The sequence below is a fragment of the Macaca thibetana genome, chromosome 20 (genome assembly GCF_024542745.1).
Source record: "Macaca thibetana thibetana isolate TM-01 chromosome 20, ASM2454274v1, whole genome shotgun sequence".
Lineage (NCBI taxonomy): Eukaryota > Metazoa > Chordata > Mammalia > Primates > Cercopithecidae > Macaca > Macaca thibetana.
In genome coordinates, this window is record NC_065597.1 from 17571108 (window position 1) to 17588674 (window position 17567).

Genomic DNA, 17567 nt, shown 5'->3' on the forward strand with positions numbered 1-17567 from the left:
TTAGCAACCCTCTCTGTAGAAACAAAAGGACATCATATAATATTCTGAAACTGATTTCAGGGGAGATACTAGATGCTCTAGAAGAAAAGGAAAGCTGGGCGCGGTGGCTTACGACTGTAACCCCAGCTCTCAGGGAGGCAGAGGCGGTAGGATAGCTTGAGCCTAGGAGTTTGAGACCTGCCTGGGTAATATAGCGAGACCCCGTTCTCCACAAAAAGGAAAAAAAAAAGAAAAGGAAAAAAAGAACTAGGCCCAGCACTTTGGGAGGCCAAGACGCGCGGATCACGAGGTCAGGAGATCAAGACCATCCTGGCTAACACGGTGAAACCCTGTCTCTACTAAAAAATACAAAAAACTAGCTGGGCGAGGTGGCGGGCGCCTGTAGTCCCAGCTACACGGGAGGCTGAGGCAGGAGAATGGCGTATACCTGGGAGGCGGAGCTTGCAGTGAGCTGAGATCTGGCCACTGCACTCCAGCCCAGGAGACAGAGCAAGACTCCATCTCAAAAAAAAAAAAAAAAAAAAAAAAAAAAAAAAAAAAAAAGAACTAGGAAATTTAAGGGATACAAGATCACAATTACTAGGAAGCTTGACTGATGTGAAGCTTCTGGAAATGGGTTTAGCCACATGAGAAAAGTCAGGAAAGAAACAAAGCTTATATACATAACAAAATAAAGATCCCAAGTTGTAGATGACAGACCCCACAATTAAAATACAGCTAAAAGCAGCTACATTTTAATTCAGAAACAGGACTGTTTTAGATTTTCTATATTTCCTTCTGCAAGCATATGACCAGGACTATGCGCCAAGAATTCTCTCAGAAATATCCTCCTTCAGACTGTGTTCCTATGAACTCATTTCTGCTGTGAACTCGTTCATGCCAAAGTTGCCAAAGTCTACTTGCCTGTTTTATTTCATTTTCCCTGTCACAATAAAGGTAATCAAAGTAAACACAAATAAAAATGAACAATACATACAAGTATTTTTTTCTTGCTATTTTAAAACTTGCCGTGTTTGGCTGGGCATGGTGGATCACACCTGTAATCCCAGCACTTTGGGAAGTCGAGGTGGGAGAATCACTTGAGGTTTGAGACTAGCCTGGCCAACATGGTGAAACCCCATCTCTACTAAAAATATAAAAGTTAGTCAGGTGTGGTGGCGCATGTTGGTAGTCCCAGCTACTCGGGAGGTGGAGGATGCAGTGAGCCAAGACTGTGCCACTGCACGCTAGCCTGGGTGAGAGTGACACACCGTCTTAAAAAAATAAAAAACCACCACCACCACCACCACCAAAAACAAACAAACAAAAAAACCTTGCCGTATTTTACTGTCTACTCTATTTGGGCCTAGGTTTCAGTAAATAATTATTACTTTAGTGATATCTTTATGTTTGGCTCTCCTTGCTCTTAATATATCCAATTGGAAACATAAATTATCTGTTAAGATACTTTTCATTTTGGTCAGGACACAGACCCTACTCCCCTTCTGAGAACTTCATACATACAGGGCAGCTCAACACATTCTAAAACAGAGTGGTGCTGGTGGCCATCCATCCTCAGAACTTGGGCTGACTTTATAAACTTCTCAATCTCACAACTGGATTAAATGATAAATAATAATAATACAGTATCTTCAAACAAGTTGGTTTAGCTTTGGATTAGGGAAGTTTTAAATCACTTTTGATTATGCTATCCTTAACTGAGCTCTTCCTATGTGCTAGACACGTGGCTATTTTTTTTTTTGAGACGGCATCTCTGTCATCCAGGTTGGAGTGCAATGGTGCGATCTCAGCTCACTGCAACCTCCACCTCCTAGATTGAAGAGATTCTTCTGCCTCAGTCTCCTGAGTAGCTGGGATTACAGGCATGCGCCACCATGCATGCCTAATTTTTTTTTGAATTTTTAGTACAGACAGGGTTTCACCATGTTGGTCAGGCTGGTCTCGAATTCCTGACCTCGTGATCTATCCATCTTGTCTTCCCAAAGTGCTGGGATTACAGGCGTGAGCCACCGCGCCCGGTGACATGTGGCTATTAAAGCAAGTCTATATGGACCAGATTTTACAGATTAAGCTCACCATGGGCCAAGAAACACAACTAAGGTCACACAACTTCTAAGTAGTGGAGCTAGGTTCTGAACATAGATCTGACTCTGTTTTGCCATGTTAGATGATTACTGACTATGAACCTGGCTATACTTGTACCAAAACTCTCTGTCCTATGAAATATCATGAATACAAACTCTTGTTAACAAGAATGTTATTAATTCTCAAGTGAGATCAAGTGGATCTTCAAAAACTGTAAGGATTTCTGACCAACTGTGTAACACCCTCTGAGGAGACGATTAACACAATAATAAGCCAAGAGACAGTTGCTACCACCAGGAAAAGAGTGAGTGGCTCCCTACCTGGCTTTCTGAGCTACTAACTCCTGCACATGACTGCTCGTGTTCCGCACGTCATATACCAGAATTGAACCATTGGCCAGTCCAGCATAGATGTAGTTAGTCTCATCAAGACACCAGCAACAGCTCCAGACAGGACGTCCAGCATTGTAAGTCTGGACCACGGTATTTGTCTCCAGGCTGTGGAGTTACAAAAGACTTTTACAACTGCATTAAGAAAATCAAATACATGACAAAGATGTAAAGATTATCATTTAAATGATCATTAACCCTTACCGAGAACACACTCATATAACCAAACTATCTGGATTTCCTATTTTTTCTAGGATCTGCCCAGGTAACTCCTTTAAATTCCATAACATTTGTTTTGGGGGTCACAGGTTTTCCTCTTGAGTTGTAAAGAAGTAAAATAATAAATTAAAGGGGCTGGGCATGGTGGCTCATGCCTGTAATCCCATAGTTTGGAAGTCTGAGGCAGACAGATCACTTGAGGTCAGGAATTTGAGACCAGCCTGGCCAACGTGGCGAAACCCCATCTCTACTAAAAATACAAAAGTTAGCCAGGTGTGGTGGCGTGCATCTGTAATCCCAGCTACTCGGGAGGCTGAGGCAGGAGAACCACTTGAACCCGGGAGGAGGAGGTTGTAGTGAGCCGAGATTGCGCCGCTGCACTCCAGCCTGGGTGACAGAGCAAGACTCTCTCTCTCTCTCAAAAATAAATACGTAAATAAATAAATAAATAAAAATCCAACCAACACTTTGGTATGTAACATTTTTCTACCTTATTTTTAAAACAATACTTATAAAGGCATGGAGCACACTCACATCTGGTTCACAGTACTCACAGAGCATGTGACAGATAAAACACTGTAACTAAGTAAGGGTATAAAAGAAGTCATCATGGTACCCAAGGGCAGTAAGTGCTTGGTGAACATCTCTGTTACACAGAATTGTCCAGGTAACAGACCAGGACTAGGAGAAACAGGCCAGGACTAGGAGTAAACAGTACCGACCTAGTATGGTGACTCTGATGTCAGGTACCAAAGCTCCCTCCATCCTGTCATTCCACAAACTTTATTTTTAAATTTTATTTATTTATTTATGTATTTATTCATTTACTATTTTTTTTTGAGACACAGCCTTGCTCTGTCACCCAGGCTGGAGTGCAGTAGCTTGATCTTGGCTCATTGCAACCTCCACTTCTCAGGTTCAAGTGATTCTCCTGCCTCAGCCTCCCTGGTAGCTAGGATTACAGGTTTCTGACACCATGCCCAGCTAATCTTTGTATTTTTAGTAAAGACGGGTTTCACCATGTTGGCCAGGCTGGTCTCAAACCCCTGACCCTCAGATGATCCGCCTGCCTCGCCTCCCAAAGTGCTAAGATTACAGGTGTGAGCCACCACGGCTGGCCTCCACCAACTTTAGAGTTTTATTCTCATCTCCTTAAAATATGCTTAAGATATTTTTTGTAATATATATAATTTTAAAGAAATAAGAAACACAGTTTTGTAACCTGCTGTGCCCACTTCTAAAAGCAATGTATTTTAAATAGATCTCAGAAGACACAGTCTCAGACCAAAAAAAAAGAGCTAAGGTCATCATAACACTGATACTAATTCCATGCTACTCAACACCAAACAGCCCAGTCTCCACCTTCCTCCCCAAATCACTCACCTGGTCAGTTTAATAGTGTTGTCTAGGGAAGCAGAGAGTAGCAAGCCTCTGGAGTAACTGCTAAAAGCCAGTCCACGGATCTGTTTGCCATGCATCGGAATGTACTGACTGCTTCTCATGTTGGCAGTACTCAACATCTTAACACCAAAGCCTGCCAAAGGCAAAATAGTATGAAACAGATCACTGAAAGTGAACCTAGGGCAATGCAAACTACTTTTTCAAGTAGCTTCTTCGTACACCTTTCTTCGCATATAAGTCCCTGGGAACCAGCTGGTCAAACGACAATTCTCCAGTGTTATAATTTATTCATTTATTTTTGAGACAGGGTCTCACTCTGTCGCCCAGCCTAAAAAGCAGTGCATAATCTTGGCTCACTACAACCTCTGCCTCCTGGGTTCAAGCAATTCTCCTGCCTCAGCCTCTCGAGCAGCTGGGATTACAGGCACGCGCCACCACGCCCGGCTAACTTTGTATTTTTTGGTAGACATGGGGTTTCACTGTATTGGCCAGGCTGGTTTCGAACTCTTGGCCTCAAGTGATCTGCTCGACTTAGCCTCCCGAAGTGCTGGGATTACAGGCATGAGCCACTGCGCCCAGCCTATGATTTATTTAAAAAAGTACAACCCAGGCCGGGCGTGGTGTCTCACCTCTGTAATCCCAAACCTTTGGGAGGCCAAGGCAGGTGGATTACCTGAGGTCAGGAATTCAAGACAAGCCTGGTCAACACAGTGAAACCCTGTCTCTACTAAAAATACAAAAAATTAGCCAGGCGTGGTGGCAAGTTCCTGTAATCTCAGCTACTCGGGAGGTTGAGGCAGGAGAGTCGCTTGAACCTGGGAGGCGGAGGTTGCAGTGAGTCGAGATTGCACCCTACACTCCAGCCTGGGTAACCAGAGCAAAACTTGTCAGAGAAGGGAAGAGGAAGAGGAAGAGGAAGAGGAAGAGGAAGAGAGAAGAGAGGAGAGAGGAGAGAGGAGAGGGGAGAGGGGAGAGGGGAGAGAGAGAGAAGAGAAAAGAGAGTACAACCCACGCTTGCCTCATGACAATGAAAAGAAGGAAAAAAAAGAAAAAGAAAAAGAAAAAGTATAACCCATTTCAAACGTCCAGGGAAATGGATAAACAAACCTACTGTATACAGGTATGATGGAATACTATCCATTAAAAAGGAATTAACTACTAACATATACTACAATAAAAAATCATGCAGTGAGAAAGAAGTCAGACCAAAAAATGGTTAACACTGTATGATTCCAATTATGTAAAATTCTAGGAAATGCAAACTCATCTGTAGTGACAAAAAGCAGTGACTGCCGGGGATGGGAGAGGAGGGAGGGGCAGGTGAGATTATAAAAGGCCATAGGGAAACTTTTGGGGTAATACATATGTTCATGGCCAAGCGTGGTAGCTTATGCCTGGAATCCCAGCACTTTGGGAGGCTGAGGTGGATGGCTTGCTCGAGCTTATGAGTTCGAGACCAGCCTGGGAAATATGGTGAAATCCTGTCGCTACAAAAAATATGAGAATTAGCTGGGCATAGTGGGGCGAGCCTGTACTCCCAGTTACTCGAGAGGCTGAGGTGGAAGGATGACTTGAGCCCAGGAGGTGGAGGTTGTAATGAGCTGAGATCACACCCCTCCCTGCATTCCAGCCTGGGAGATATAACTTGATCTTGTGTCAAAAAAAAATTAAAGTTATCTTGATTGTAGTGATGGTTTCAGGGGTGTATTACATATGTGAAAAGTAATCAAATTGTATACTTTAAATATGTACAGTTTACTGTCAATTATACTTCAATAAAGCTGTTGAGAGAGAATATTTCACTAGAACCACACTCTAGATGCAGAAGGAACAGTGAACAATAGAGAATGAAAATAAATAATATGTCAGTCAAGATATGTCACATCTGTCCGAAATGAGACCGATGACAATTCAAGTACCCACATTCCCGAAAGGGGTAAAAATAACCAACAAAAACCAATAACCTTTGAAAACTATTTGTTATTCTGTTCTCTTACTAGGCTATAACATTTATTTTTAACTAAGTTATATATATAAACAGGGTCTCACTCTATCACCAATGCTAAGGTACAGTGGCACCATCACGGCTCACAGCAGCCTTGATCTCCTAGGCTCAAGGGATCCTCCCAACTCAGCCTCCCAAGTAGCTGGGACCAGAGAGGTGTGCCACCACACCAACCTAGTTAAAAAAAATTTTTTTTTTTTTATAGCGATGGAGTCTCACTATGTTGCCCAGACTGGTCTCATACTCCTGGGCCCAAACGATCCTCTCGCCTTGGCCTCCCAAGGTGCTGGGATTATAGGCATGAGCCACTGTGCCCAGTTGAGTTAAATTCTTTAAAAATTAATCAAATCCTAGATTCAAGACAGCTTCAGCTTCTCCAGGGAACCAAGTACGTGGCTTATTGCACTTTCTTCCAGCAGAATTAGGACAGCCAGAGAGGGGGAAAAAAAAAGCAAGGGGTGGGGGTGGGTGCAGGTGCAGGTATAGGCTTTAAATCAACAAGGTCGCTGGGCATGGTGGCTCATGCCTATAATCCCAGTACTTTGAGAGCCCAAGATGGGTGGATCACCTGAGGTCAGGAGTTTGAGACCAGCCTGACCAAAATGTTAAAACCCTCAAATACAAAAATTAACTAGGCATGGTGGCATGCACCTGTAGTCTCAGCTGCTCAGGAGGCTGAGGCAGGAGAATCTCTTGAACCCAGGAGGCAGAGGTTCCAGTGAGCTGAGATCACAACACTGAACTCCAGCCTGCGCAACAGAGCGAGACTCCATCTCAAAAAGAAAAGAAAAGGAAAAAAAAAGAAAAAAAAAAAATCAACAAGGTAACAGAAATACACACCAAGTTTATCATTAAGGGGAACAAGGACAAATCAGCACCAGCACACTATCAAGCGGACTGGAATGGACACGTTAAGAAAAAAAGAACAGGGCCGGGCGCGGTGGCTCAAGCCTGTAATCCCAGCACTTTGGGAGGCCGAGACGGGCGGATCACGAGGTCAGGAGATCGAGACCATCCTGGCTAATACGGTGAAACCCTGTCTCTACTAAAAATACAAAAAAAAAAACTAGCTGGGCGAGGTGTTGGGCGCCTGTGGTCCCAGCTACTCGGGAGGCTGAGGCAGGAGAATGGCGGGAACCCGGGAGGCGGAGCTTGCAGTAAGCTGAGGTCCGGCCACTGCACTCCAACCCGGGCGACAGAGCGAGACTCCGTCTCAAAAAAAAAAAAAAAAAAAAAAAAAAAAAAAAAGAACAGAACACATTCCCAATTTGGGAAACATTAGAAAATAGTTATTTTTCCAATTTGTTGGTTCTATTTGATGACAAATCTTTTTATTAAAAACTTAGATGGGATAAAGGACCATTATAAAACCATGTTAAAGCAAAGGGGTCTTCCAGTTGGCAGAAATCTTATGCTAAAGACAGCAGAAAGAAACATCTGCAAGATTTAGAAATGATTTAATTGAGCATTTGAAAAGACTTGGATTTCAACATTTAGAAAACCTAAAATAAAGCTTAAAAAGCACAAAATATGTTTTGTTTTTGTTTTTGTTTTTTTTTTTGAGACGGAGTCTTGCTCTGTCTCCCAGGCTGGAGTGCAGTGGCCCGATCTCAGCTCACTGCAAGCTCCGCCTCCCGGGTCCACGCCATTCTCCTGCCTCAGCCTCCCGAGTAGCTGGGACTACAGGCGCCCGCCACCTCACCCAGCTAGTTTTTTTTGTATTTTCTAGTAGAGACGGGGTTTCACCGTGTTAGCCAGGATGGTCTCGATCTCCTGACCTCGTGATCCACCCGTCTCGGTCTCCCAAAGTGCTGGGATTACAGGCTTGAGCCACCGCGCCTGGCCAAAAAGCACAAAATATGTTGAGAGAAAATTAATCTAGCATTAATAGTCAGTGTACTCCTTAAACTCTCTTATTTGGAAATTGTTAACTTGAACACTACTGAAAATAAGTGTTAAATTTTGTTTCACCTTGAACTACCCTTAGGGTAGTGTTCTGTCAAACATTTCCAGTCTAAAAAGAATCTGTAAGTTGAATAGGACTTCTTGGACTCTATCAGTAACCTACACTTCCAAGGACCTCACCATCTGCTTTGTCATGGTTATCAGTATTTCTACCCTCTTGGTTAATAAATTTACAGAATGAAGTTAATAGACAGTAAAGACATCTTTGCTGCACCCTGGGGTACTTGCATTAACAAGGAACTGAGAGGGAAAGGTGATTTGGTGAGCCTTGAGTCTTGAATTTTCCAAAAGAGCAAGGAAATAAACACATGGAGTCTAATAAAGAACATGAAAGCTGAGGTTCTAGACTCTTTACCTGGAAGAAAAGAGGCCTGAGGAGAAGGCTGTGATATCACCAGGCAGCTCAGAGCATCACAGTATGCCATGATCCGGCAGTTTCCTGCCTGAGATACTGTGAAGGTCTTTTGGAAGTGGTACTTGTGCTTGTGCTGGTCCTGGCTGGAGGGTGAGCAGCTCAGGACCCATGCTTGGGAGCCCCTGGGTTGCTGTAAATTCTGATTTTGATGTGACATAAGCTTTTGCAAGTCCTAAAATGAAAAAGATTTTATAAATACAAAGCTTTTTAATTTGATATTCCCCTCAAACACAATTCCTTGATCTTATATAGAAGATTTCTTATCCATTACATGAAAATGTTAACATAAATTCTAGAGAACTGCCGAGTTTTTTTTTTTTGAGATGGAGTCTTACTCTGTCACCCAGGAGTGCAGTGGAACCATGTTGGCTCACTGCAACCTCCATCTCCTGGGTTCAGGCCCTTCTGCCTCAGCCTCCTGAGTAGCTGGGATTACAGGTGCCCACTACCATACCCAGCTAATTTTTAAATATTTTTAGTAGAGATGGGGTTTCACCATGTTGGCCAGACTGGTCTTGAACTCCTGACCTCAGGTGATCCATCCGCCTTGGCCTCCCAAAGTGCTGGGATTATAGGCGTAAGCCACCGCACCTGGCCAGAACTGCTGATTTTTTACAGTATGTCAACAAGTGAAATAAGGAGAGCACAGAATCATAATATGAGGGTTGAAAGTCCTTAATGATGGTTTTGTTTAAAGTCATTTAAAAAAAAAAAAAGCAGACAGGGTCTCACTCCGTCATCCATGGCATCCAGGCTGGAGTGCAGTAGTGCGATCACAGCTCACTGTAACCTTCAAACTCCTGGTAAAGCCCTCATTTTATTGGTAGATTTACTTAAACAAGTTTGGAATTCTTGGTTGGCTATTTAATTTTTTCTAAAATTCAGACTGTAAGGCCAGGTGCAGTGCTTACGCCTGTAATCCCAGAACTTTGGGAAGCCAAGGCGGGTGGATCACCTGAGGTCAGGAGTTCGAGACTAGCCCGGCCAACATAGTGAAACCCTGTCACTACTAAAAGTACAAAAATTAAGTGGGCATGGTGGTGGGCGCCTGTAATCCCAGCTCCTTGAAATGCTGAGACTGAGGCAGGAGAACCGCTTGAACCCAGGAGGCAGAGGTTGCAGTGAGCCAAGATCACATCACTGCACTCCAGCCTAGGTGACAGAGTGAGACTCTATCTCAAAAAAATAAAAAAATAAAAATAAAATTCAGACTATAGTAGATTTCATTATAAAGTGTGTAGTAAGTTTTGAACAGATGCCCTAATCAGAAATAAAATAAGCAGTTGGTCATGTTTATTTCCTAAATAACTTGGCAAATCCTATTTATTTCTGAGATGAACATAAGTAGCATTTAGATTCCTCTTCCATTCCTATTCCAAAAGTTATTTGGGTTAGAAAGGATAAACATACCTGAACACGGCTTTGAAGCCTAGTGCACTCATCAGTGAGGACCTGCAGTTGGAGTCGGCACTGTGCTGATTCTAACTCGGCCTGCTTCCTTAGCATCTGTTCCTTCAGTAGGGAACTAGGGGGGGAAAGCCAGCAACAACTGGGGATTAGGAAGGCTACAGAAGACTTCCCATCAAGATGGCAGAATAAAGTTCATGCTATGATGCATATTCTTTGCTGTAAATATGTTATGATAGTGAATAAAACATAAAAAGAGAAAAATCTCTCCAGAGACAGATTTTGGGGTAAGCAGGGACTGATGGTCAGGAATCTGACTACTACTAGAAAATTTGACTACGACTAAAAATGCCACAGGCAAAACGAGAGAACAGAGCTAATCTAGTGTTTAGCTAAGGCAAATTATAAAAGATTAAACTGACATGTTAAAAGGCCAAGTTACTGGATTAAGAAAACAGTAAGCTGTTGGTTGTTCATGATACTCAAATAATATAACCCAAAAAAGAATGTGAAGTTAAAAAAAGAGCAAAAGTAGACATCAAGCGAATGCTAACGAAAGAAAGACCAATTAGAATTAATGAAAAAGCATAAATAGGCATAACGAGGCCAGGCGCGGTGGCTCAAGCCTGTAATCCCAGCACTTTGGGAGGCCGAGATGGGCGGATCACAAGGTCAGGAGATCGAGACCATCCTGGCTGACACGGTGAAACCCCGTCTCTACTAAAAAATACAAAAAACTAGCCGGGCGAGGTGGCGGGCGCCTGTAGTCCCAGCTACTCGGGAGGCTGAGGCAGGAGAATGGCGTGAACCCAGGAGGCGGAGCTTGCAGTGAGCTGAGATCCGGCCACTGCACTCCAGCCTGGGCGACAGAGCAAGACTCCGTCACAAAAAAAAAAAAAAGGCTTAACGAGGAACAATGCATCATAAAAGGACACAATCACCAAGAATAACAGTCATACATTTGTATGTACCTAAAAAGTCTCAAAATATGAAATGCAAAGACAGAATTCCATTCCAGTAAGATATGCAAGAAAAAGACATGAAAATTAGAAGAGATAAAGCTGTCCTTATTAATTTTTACGGCAAATTTAAGAGAACCCACAAATGATTACAGTTTAGCAAGGCTGCTGGACTCAAGACCAAAAAGATTAGATCAACAGCAGTCCCCATATCAGATAACTGATTAGTAAATGTAAGTTAGAAAATTTTATTCACAACAATTTTAACAGCAATCTAGAAATAGAGTCATGTGCAGCTTAATGATGCGGGCATGTTCTGAGAAATGTGTTGTTAGGCGATTTCGTCATGTGAACATTACAGAATGTACTTACAGAAACCTATACAGTATAGCCTACTACACACCTAAGCTATATACTGCTGCTCCCAGGCTACAAACGTGTATAGTATGTTACCATACTGAATCTGAATACTGTAGGCAACTGTAATATAATGGTACTTATGTATCTAAACACAGAAAACGTAATGCATTGAGGTAAGATTTTTTTTTTTTTTTTTTTTTTTTTTTTTTTTTTGCCTGAGTCTCGCTCCGTTGCCCAGGCTGGAGTGCAGTGGCGTGATCCAGGCTCACTGCTACATTCGCCCCCGGGTTCAAGAGATTCCCTTGCCTCAGCCTCCCGAGTAACTGAGATGACAAGCGCCTGCCACCATACCCAGCTAATTTTTACATTTTTAGTAGAGACAAGGTTTCACCATGTTGCCCAGGCTGTTCTCAAACTCCTGGCCTCAAGTGATCCACCTGCCTCGGCCTCCCAAAGTGCTGGGATTACAGGTGTGAGCCACCACGCCCGGCGCGCTAAGACATTTCAATGATTACGACATCACTTACGTAACAGAATTTTCAGTTCCATTATAATCTTAGGGGGCCACCATCGTGTATATAATCTGTCATTGACCCAAAGGTCATTATGTAAAGTAAAAGGCTAGGTAGGACCTTTATGAAGCAAAATACTTGTGAAAGACACAAGAAAACAGTAAATAAATGGAAGGATATTACATAAAGTTCATGACTGAAAAGACTCACTATCACAAATATGGTACTTCTCAAGTTACTCCACAATAATTTTTTAATGCAATTTCAATCAACATCCCAAAGTTTTTTCATGGAACTTAACAAATTAATTTTTAAAAATTAATATGAAGAACAATGACAAAAATAGCAAAAAAACCTTTTGCAGAACAAAGCACTTTTGCAGAACAAACTGGGGTGACATATATTAAAGCTACAATAAATTATAACTTGGAATATTGGAGAAAGAATTAACAAAAAGACCGTGGAACAAAAGAGTACAGTAGTGTCCCCTTATCTAGTTTCATTTTCCACGGTTTTCGGTATCTGTGATCAACCACAACCCACAAAACTTGAGATATGTTGAGAGAGAGATTAAGAACACATTCACATAATTTATTAGTATATTGGTATAATTGCTTTATTTTATTATCATTTATTGTTGTTAATCTCTTACTGTTCCTAATTTATAAATTAACCTTTAGGTTTGTATGTATAGGAAAAAACATACACTGGTTTCAGGCATTCACTGGGGGCTCCTGGAATGTATTCCTTGTGGCTAACAGGGGACTACTGTAGCCCATTCATACATGGAAACTTAATTTTTTTTTTTTTTTTTGAAATGAAATCTCTCTCTGTTGCCCAGGCTGGAGTGCAGTGGCGTGATCTCGGCTCACTGCAACCTCCGCCTCCTCCCGGTTTCAAGCGATTCTCCTGCCTCCGCCTCCCGAGTAGCTGGGATTACAGGTGTGTGCCACCACGCCCAGCTAATTTTTGTATTCTTAGTAGAGACAGGGTTTCACCATGTTGGTCAGGCTGGTCTCGAACTTTTGACCTCGTGATCTGCCCGCCTCGGCCTCCCAAAGTACTGGGATTACAGGCGTGAGCCAATGCACCCAGCTGGAAACTTAATTAAGGATAGAAGTAGCAATGAAAATTTGAACAGAAAAATATACTACTTAGTAAATTATGAGTCAGGTGTGGTGGCATGTGCCTGTACTTCCAGCTACATGGGATGCTAAGGCTGGGGAACTGCTTGAGCCTAGGAGTTTGATGGCGCCACTGCACTCTGGCCTTTGTGACAGAGCAAGACCCTGTCTTAAAAAAAATTCTTTTTGGCCGGGCGTGGTAGCTCACGCCTGTAATCCCAGCACTTTGAGAGGCAGAGGTGGGTGGATCATGAGGTCAAGAGTTCAAGACCAGCCTGGCCAAGATGGTGAAACCCCATCTCTATTAAAAATACAAAAAATTAGCCAGGCGTGGTGGCATGACCTATAGTCGCGGCGACTCATAAGGCTGAGGCAGGAGAATCACTTAAACCCAGGAGGCGGAGGTTGCAATGAGCTGAGATTGCGCCACTGCACTCCAGCCTGGGCGACAGAGCGAGACTCTGTCTCAAAGTAAATAAATAAATAAAATTCACAAAGGTATGAAAAAATGAGAAATCTCTCATGTTTTTTTAAACAAGAAAAGTTTAAGTTAGAAGAATAATTTGACAATATTTAGGTAAAGCAGAAATTAAATGTGCCTTATAATAAAGCAATTCCATTGCTAGACCTGTCTCTCTGCAGCATGGCTAATGTTAACAAGTGGAGACAACCTAAATGTCTACCAATGTAAAATACAATCAGATAATTTTTTTTTTTTGAGACAAGAGTTTCGCTATTGTTGCCCAAGCAGGAGTGCAATGGTGTGATCTGGGTTCACTGAAACCTCGGTCTCCTGGATTCAAGCTATCCTCCTGCCTCAGTCTCCCGAGTAGCTAGGACTACAGGTGCATGCCACCATGCCCAGCTAATTTTTTGTATTTTTAGTAGAAATGGGGTTTCTCCATGTTGGCCAGGCTGGTCTCGAACTCCTGACCTCAGATGATCTGCCCACCTCAGCCCCCCAAAGTGCTGGGATTACAGGTGTGAGCCACCACGCCTGGCCTAAACAGATTGATTTTGACTAGGGAACTAGAATATTATCAAGAAATTGAAATGAAAAGAAAAAAAAAGAGAGCCCCATGGATCAACTAGGACACACTCCCAAAGCATAATATTAAGCAAAAAAGCAAGCTACAGAAGAAAAAAATTATAAACTAACATTTGCATAAAGTATAAAAACTTTCTGGACGGGTGTGGTACCTCACGCCTATAATCTCAGCACTTTGGGAGTCCGAGGTGGGTTGATCACAAGGTCAGGAGTTCCAGACCAGCCTGACCAACATGGTGACACCCCATCTCTACTAAAAATACAAAAAAAATTAGCTGGGCATGGTGGTGGGCACCTATAATCCCAGCTACTTGGGAGACTGAGGCAGGAGAATCGCTTGAACCTGGGAGGCGAGAAGTTGCAGTGAGCCAAGATCACACCATTGCACTCTAGCCTGGGCAACAAGAGCAAAACTCCATCTCAAAACAAACAAACAAACCAAAAACCCAAACAAAACTTTCTATATCATACTATGTATAACTTACAAATACAAATATAGCTAATCAAACACAGAATCACTCTTGGGAATGATGAACACCTAATTCATGAAAGTAGTTCTCTATGGAATTCTAGTGTACCTTTTACTTTTTCTTTTTGAGCGAGTCTTGCTCTGTCGCCCAGGCTGGAGTGCAGTGGCACAATTTCGGCTCACAGTAACCTCTGCCTCCCAGGTTCAAGCGTTTCTCGTGCCTCAGCCTCCTGATTTGCTGGGATTACAGGCATGCACCACCACATCCAGATAACTTTTTGTATTTTTAGTAAAGACAGGGTTTTGCCATGTTGCTCAGGCTGGTCTCAAACTCCTGAGCTCAGGCAATCTGCCCACCTCAGCCTCCCAGAGTGCTAGGATTACAAGCATGAGCCACCGTGCCTGGCCCTTCCACTGAATCTATAATTTACTACTTCTTTAAAATTTTCTTTCCTTTTTTTCCTTCTTAGGTCTGACCTAGTCAACAGATTTATCTTTATTTTTACTTTTATGATACAGGGTCTTGCTCTGTCACCCAGGCTACAGTGCAATGGCATAACCACAGCTCAGCCACAACCTCCTGGGCTCAAGAAATCCTCTCTCCTAAGTAGCTGAGACTACAGGTGTGTACCACTACATACGGCTAATTTTTTTCATTTTTACTAGAGACAAGGTCTCACAATGTTGCCCATGCTGGTCCCAAACTCCTGGTCTCAAGCAATCCTCCTGCCTCGGCCTTCCAAAGTGCTGGGATTACAGGCATGAGCCACTACACCCAGCCTATTTCTTTTCAAAAAGGCTCAAAGCAATATGGTAAAATACTAAGATTTGATAAAACTGGGTACAAGGCTGTTCGTTTTATTAGTCTGTATTGGCATTTTGAAATTCCTTACTTTTTCTAATGAGGCTGGAGAGTATACTAACTGCTTATTGTAATCAGTGAATTGTTTTTAAATACAATCACCCTTAACAGCCACATCTATAGATTTTGCCTTTTCAACAAAATTTCACTCTGTACACACCTTCCATTATTTAAAAATGCTACAAGTGAGTACTGGCTGGATCAAATGAGTAAAAACAAGGAAGAAAATTAAAATAATCTGTAGAGTGACTACCTATAGTATTTTTTTTCTTTCTTTAAAAAAAATTTTTAAATAGAGACAGGATCTCACTATGTTGGCCAGGTTGGTCTTGAACTCCCTGCCTTAAGCAATCCTTTCGCCTTGGCCTCCCAAAGTGCTGGGATTACAAGAGTGAGCCACTGCACCAGCTGTATTTTCTTTTTCTAGTTCACAAAAATGCAATGACACTAATAACATGTTTCCACAGGACAACATACGCACATTTCAACATTGTATAGTATTCTGTTCATGCACACACCACCATTCACTCAACTAAGCAATCCCCTTGCCTTAGATTTTTAACAATGCTAAATGAAGTTTCATTAAGTAAATCTTTGTACACACTCTTCAATGCTTCTTTAGAACAAATGCCTGAACAATTATTACGAGATCAAAGGCTTTAGAGACACATTTCCAAGGATGTCTCAAAATGACTTTGCCTGTGTACATCCTAACCAGTAAAGTGTGAGAGAACCCATGTCCCTGCACCTTTCTCAATGGTGTGTATGTTCTTCAATATTTTTGAAGCATATACTGACTGGTGTTACTAGCAACTGTTTATGTGTTTCCAAAATCCTGGTAACTTTTTACATTGCACAGCATGTGCAAAGCTTCACTTATGAGTCTTCTGTATGGAGAACTGCTGTGGGGGGCTCAGGGATATGAGAAGCAAAAATGGCAACAGTTAAGTAATGTGCCAGATCCTTGTGTTTAATGCTCTATGTAAGGCCAACGATGCAGACTTCCTTAAGAAGATGATCAGACATGAATTATAAATAACAGCGTTAAAACATACTGTCAATGATCCCCAGAGATCCCAAGTCACAGGTCAAGTAAAACCTCACTACGAGTGACTCATACCTCGTTTTTCAAATGTGCCTACAATGAACCAAAACGGAACATTCCAGTCAGGCATACTCTCACCACCTACCTTTTCATGCGCTCCTGTTCACTAGTGTCCAAAGCTCTCAGGGTTCGGGCATAAAGGACGACAATGTCACTGTGCCTGGCTTTCTTGTTGCACTAAAGAACCCAATAGGACATAATTAGAGTGGTTCTAGGAATCTGCCTGACTTAACATGTTAATGTGTCCTTACCTATGGTCCTTACCTGGGGACATTTTCGTACTTGTCCTTTGAGCCACGTGGAAATGCAACTATACCCAAAGAGATGACCACAGCGTAATGCTGAGAGCCGGTGGTCTCCAGCACTGGTCCACTGTTCCAGACATATTGTACAAGTGTCCCCTTCTTCCTCATCCACAGAGGCAGAAGGTAGCAGAGGCTCGGACTTCTGGGGAGATGGCTAGATGGAAACCAGAATATATTCAAATTAGAGAAAATGTAAAATCAATCTTCTTTTTTTTTTTTCGCTCTGTCACCCAGGCTGGGGTGCAGTGGCTGGATCTCAGCTCACTGCAAGCTCCGCCTCCCGAGTTCACGCCATTCTCCGGCCTCAGCCTCCTGAGTAGCTGGGACTACAGGCGCCCGCCACCTCGCCCGGCTAGTTTTTTGTATTTCTTAATAGAGACGGGGTTTCACCGTGTTAGCCAGGATGGTCTCGATCTCCCGACCTCGTGATCCGCCCGTCTCGGCCTCCCAAAGTGCTGGGATTACAGGCTTGAGCCACCGCGCCCGGCCTGTAAAATCAATCTTGAAGAAGATGTGCAACTAACAAGTTAACAAAAGTAGAAAAAAGAGATACAAACAATTAAAAGGGCTACAGAAAACTTGTAACACCTATGAATTACTTGTCATTCTTTCTAGGATGCAATGTGGCAAAATATAAGCTATGAAAACTATGCTACTCTTTAATCTTATAAAATTCTTGGATACTTTTTCCTTCACTCAAAGGAAGAAAAGCAGCTATCATATAAAGAATAGCAGCTATAAAATATTTAGCTTATGTGTATCAGAGGAAAAAAAGAAAACAAAGAAAGGATACAAATGCTTACAAGAAAACACAATGGTCAATAAGTGTTTGCTTATAATTAAAGAAATGCAAATTAAAGAGACCATTTTTCATCTATTAGACTGGTATAAATTAACGTCTGATGACACCAATAACTGCTGAGGGTAAACGAGAAAT

At 42.4% G+C, this 17567-nt stretch overlaps 1 protein-coding gene across 2 annotated transcripts in view; it reads right to left on the bottom strand.

Moving 5' to 3' along the window:
* The window catches only part of RFWD3 (ring finger and WD repeat domain 3), a 47588-nt gene that overhangs the window by 7380 nt on the left and 22641 nt on the right, over positions 1–17567 (bottom strand). For both annotated transcript variants that reach the window (XM_050772700.1, XM_050772701.1), the window contains 6 exons: positions 16590–16784; positions 16411–16502; positions 9890–10004; positions 8420–8651; positions 4077–4227; positions 2406–2582 (listed from right to left, as the gene is read on the bottom strand). In XM_050772700.1, the coding sequence (XP_050628657.1) occupies positions 2406–2582; positions 4077–4227; positions 8420–8651; positions 9890–10004; positions 16411–16502; positions 16590–16784 (962 nt within the window). The remainder of the gene's footprint in view (positions 1–2405; positions 2583–4076; positions 4228–8419; positions 8652–9889; positions 10005–16410; positions 16503–16589; positions 16785–17567) is intronic.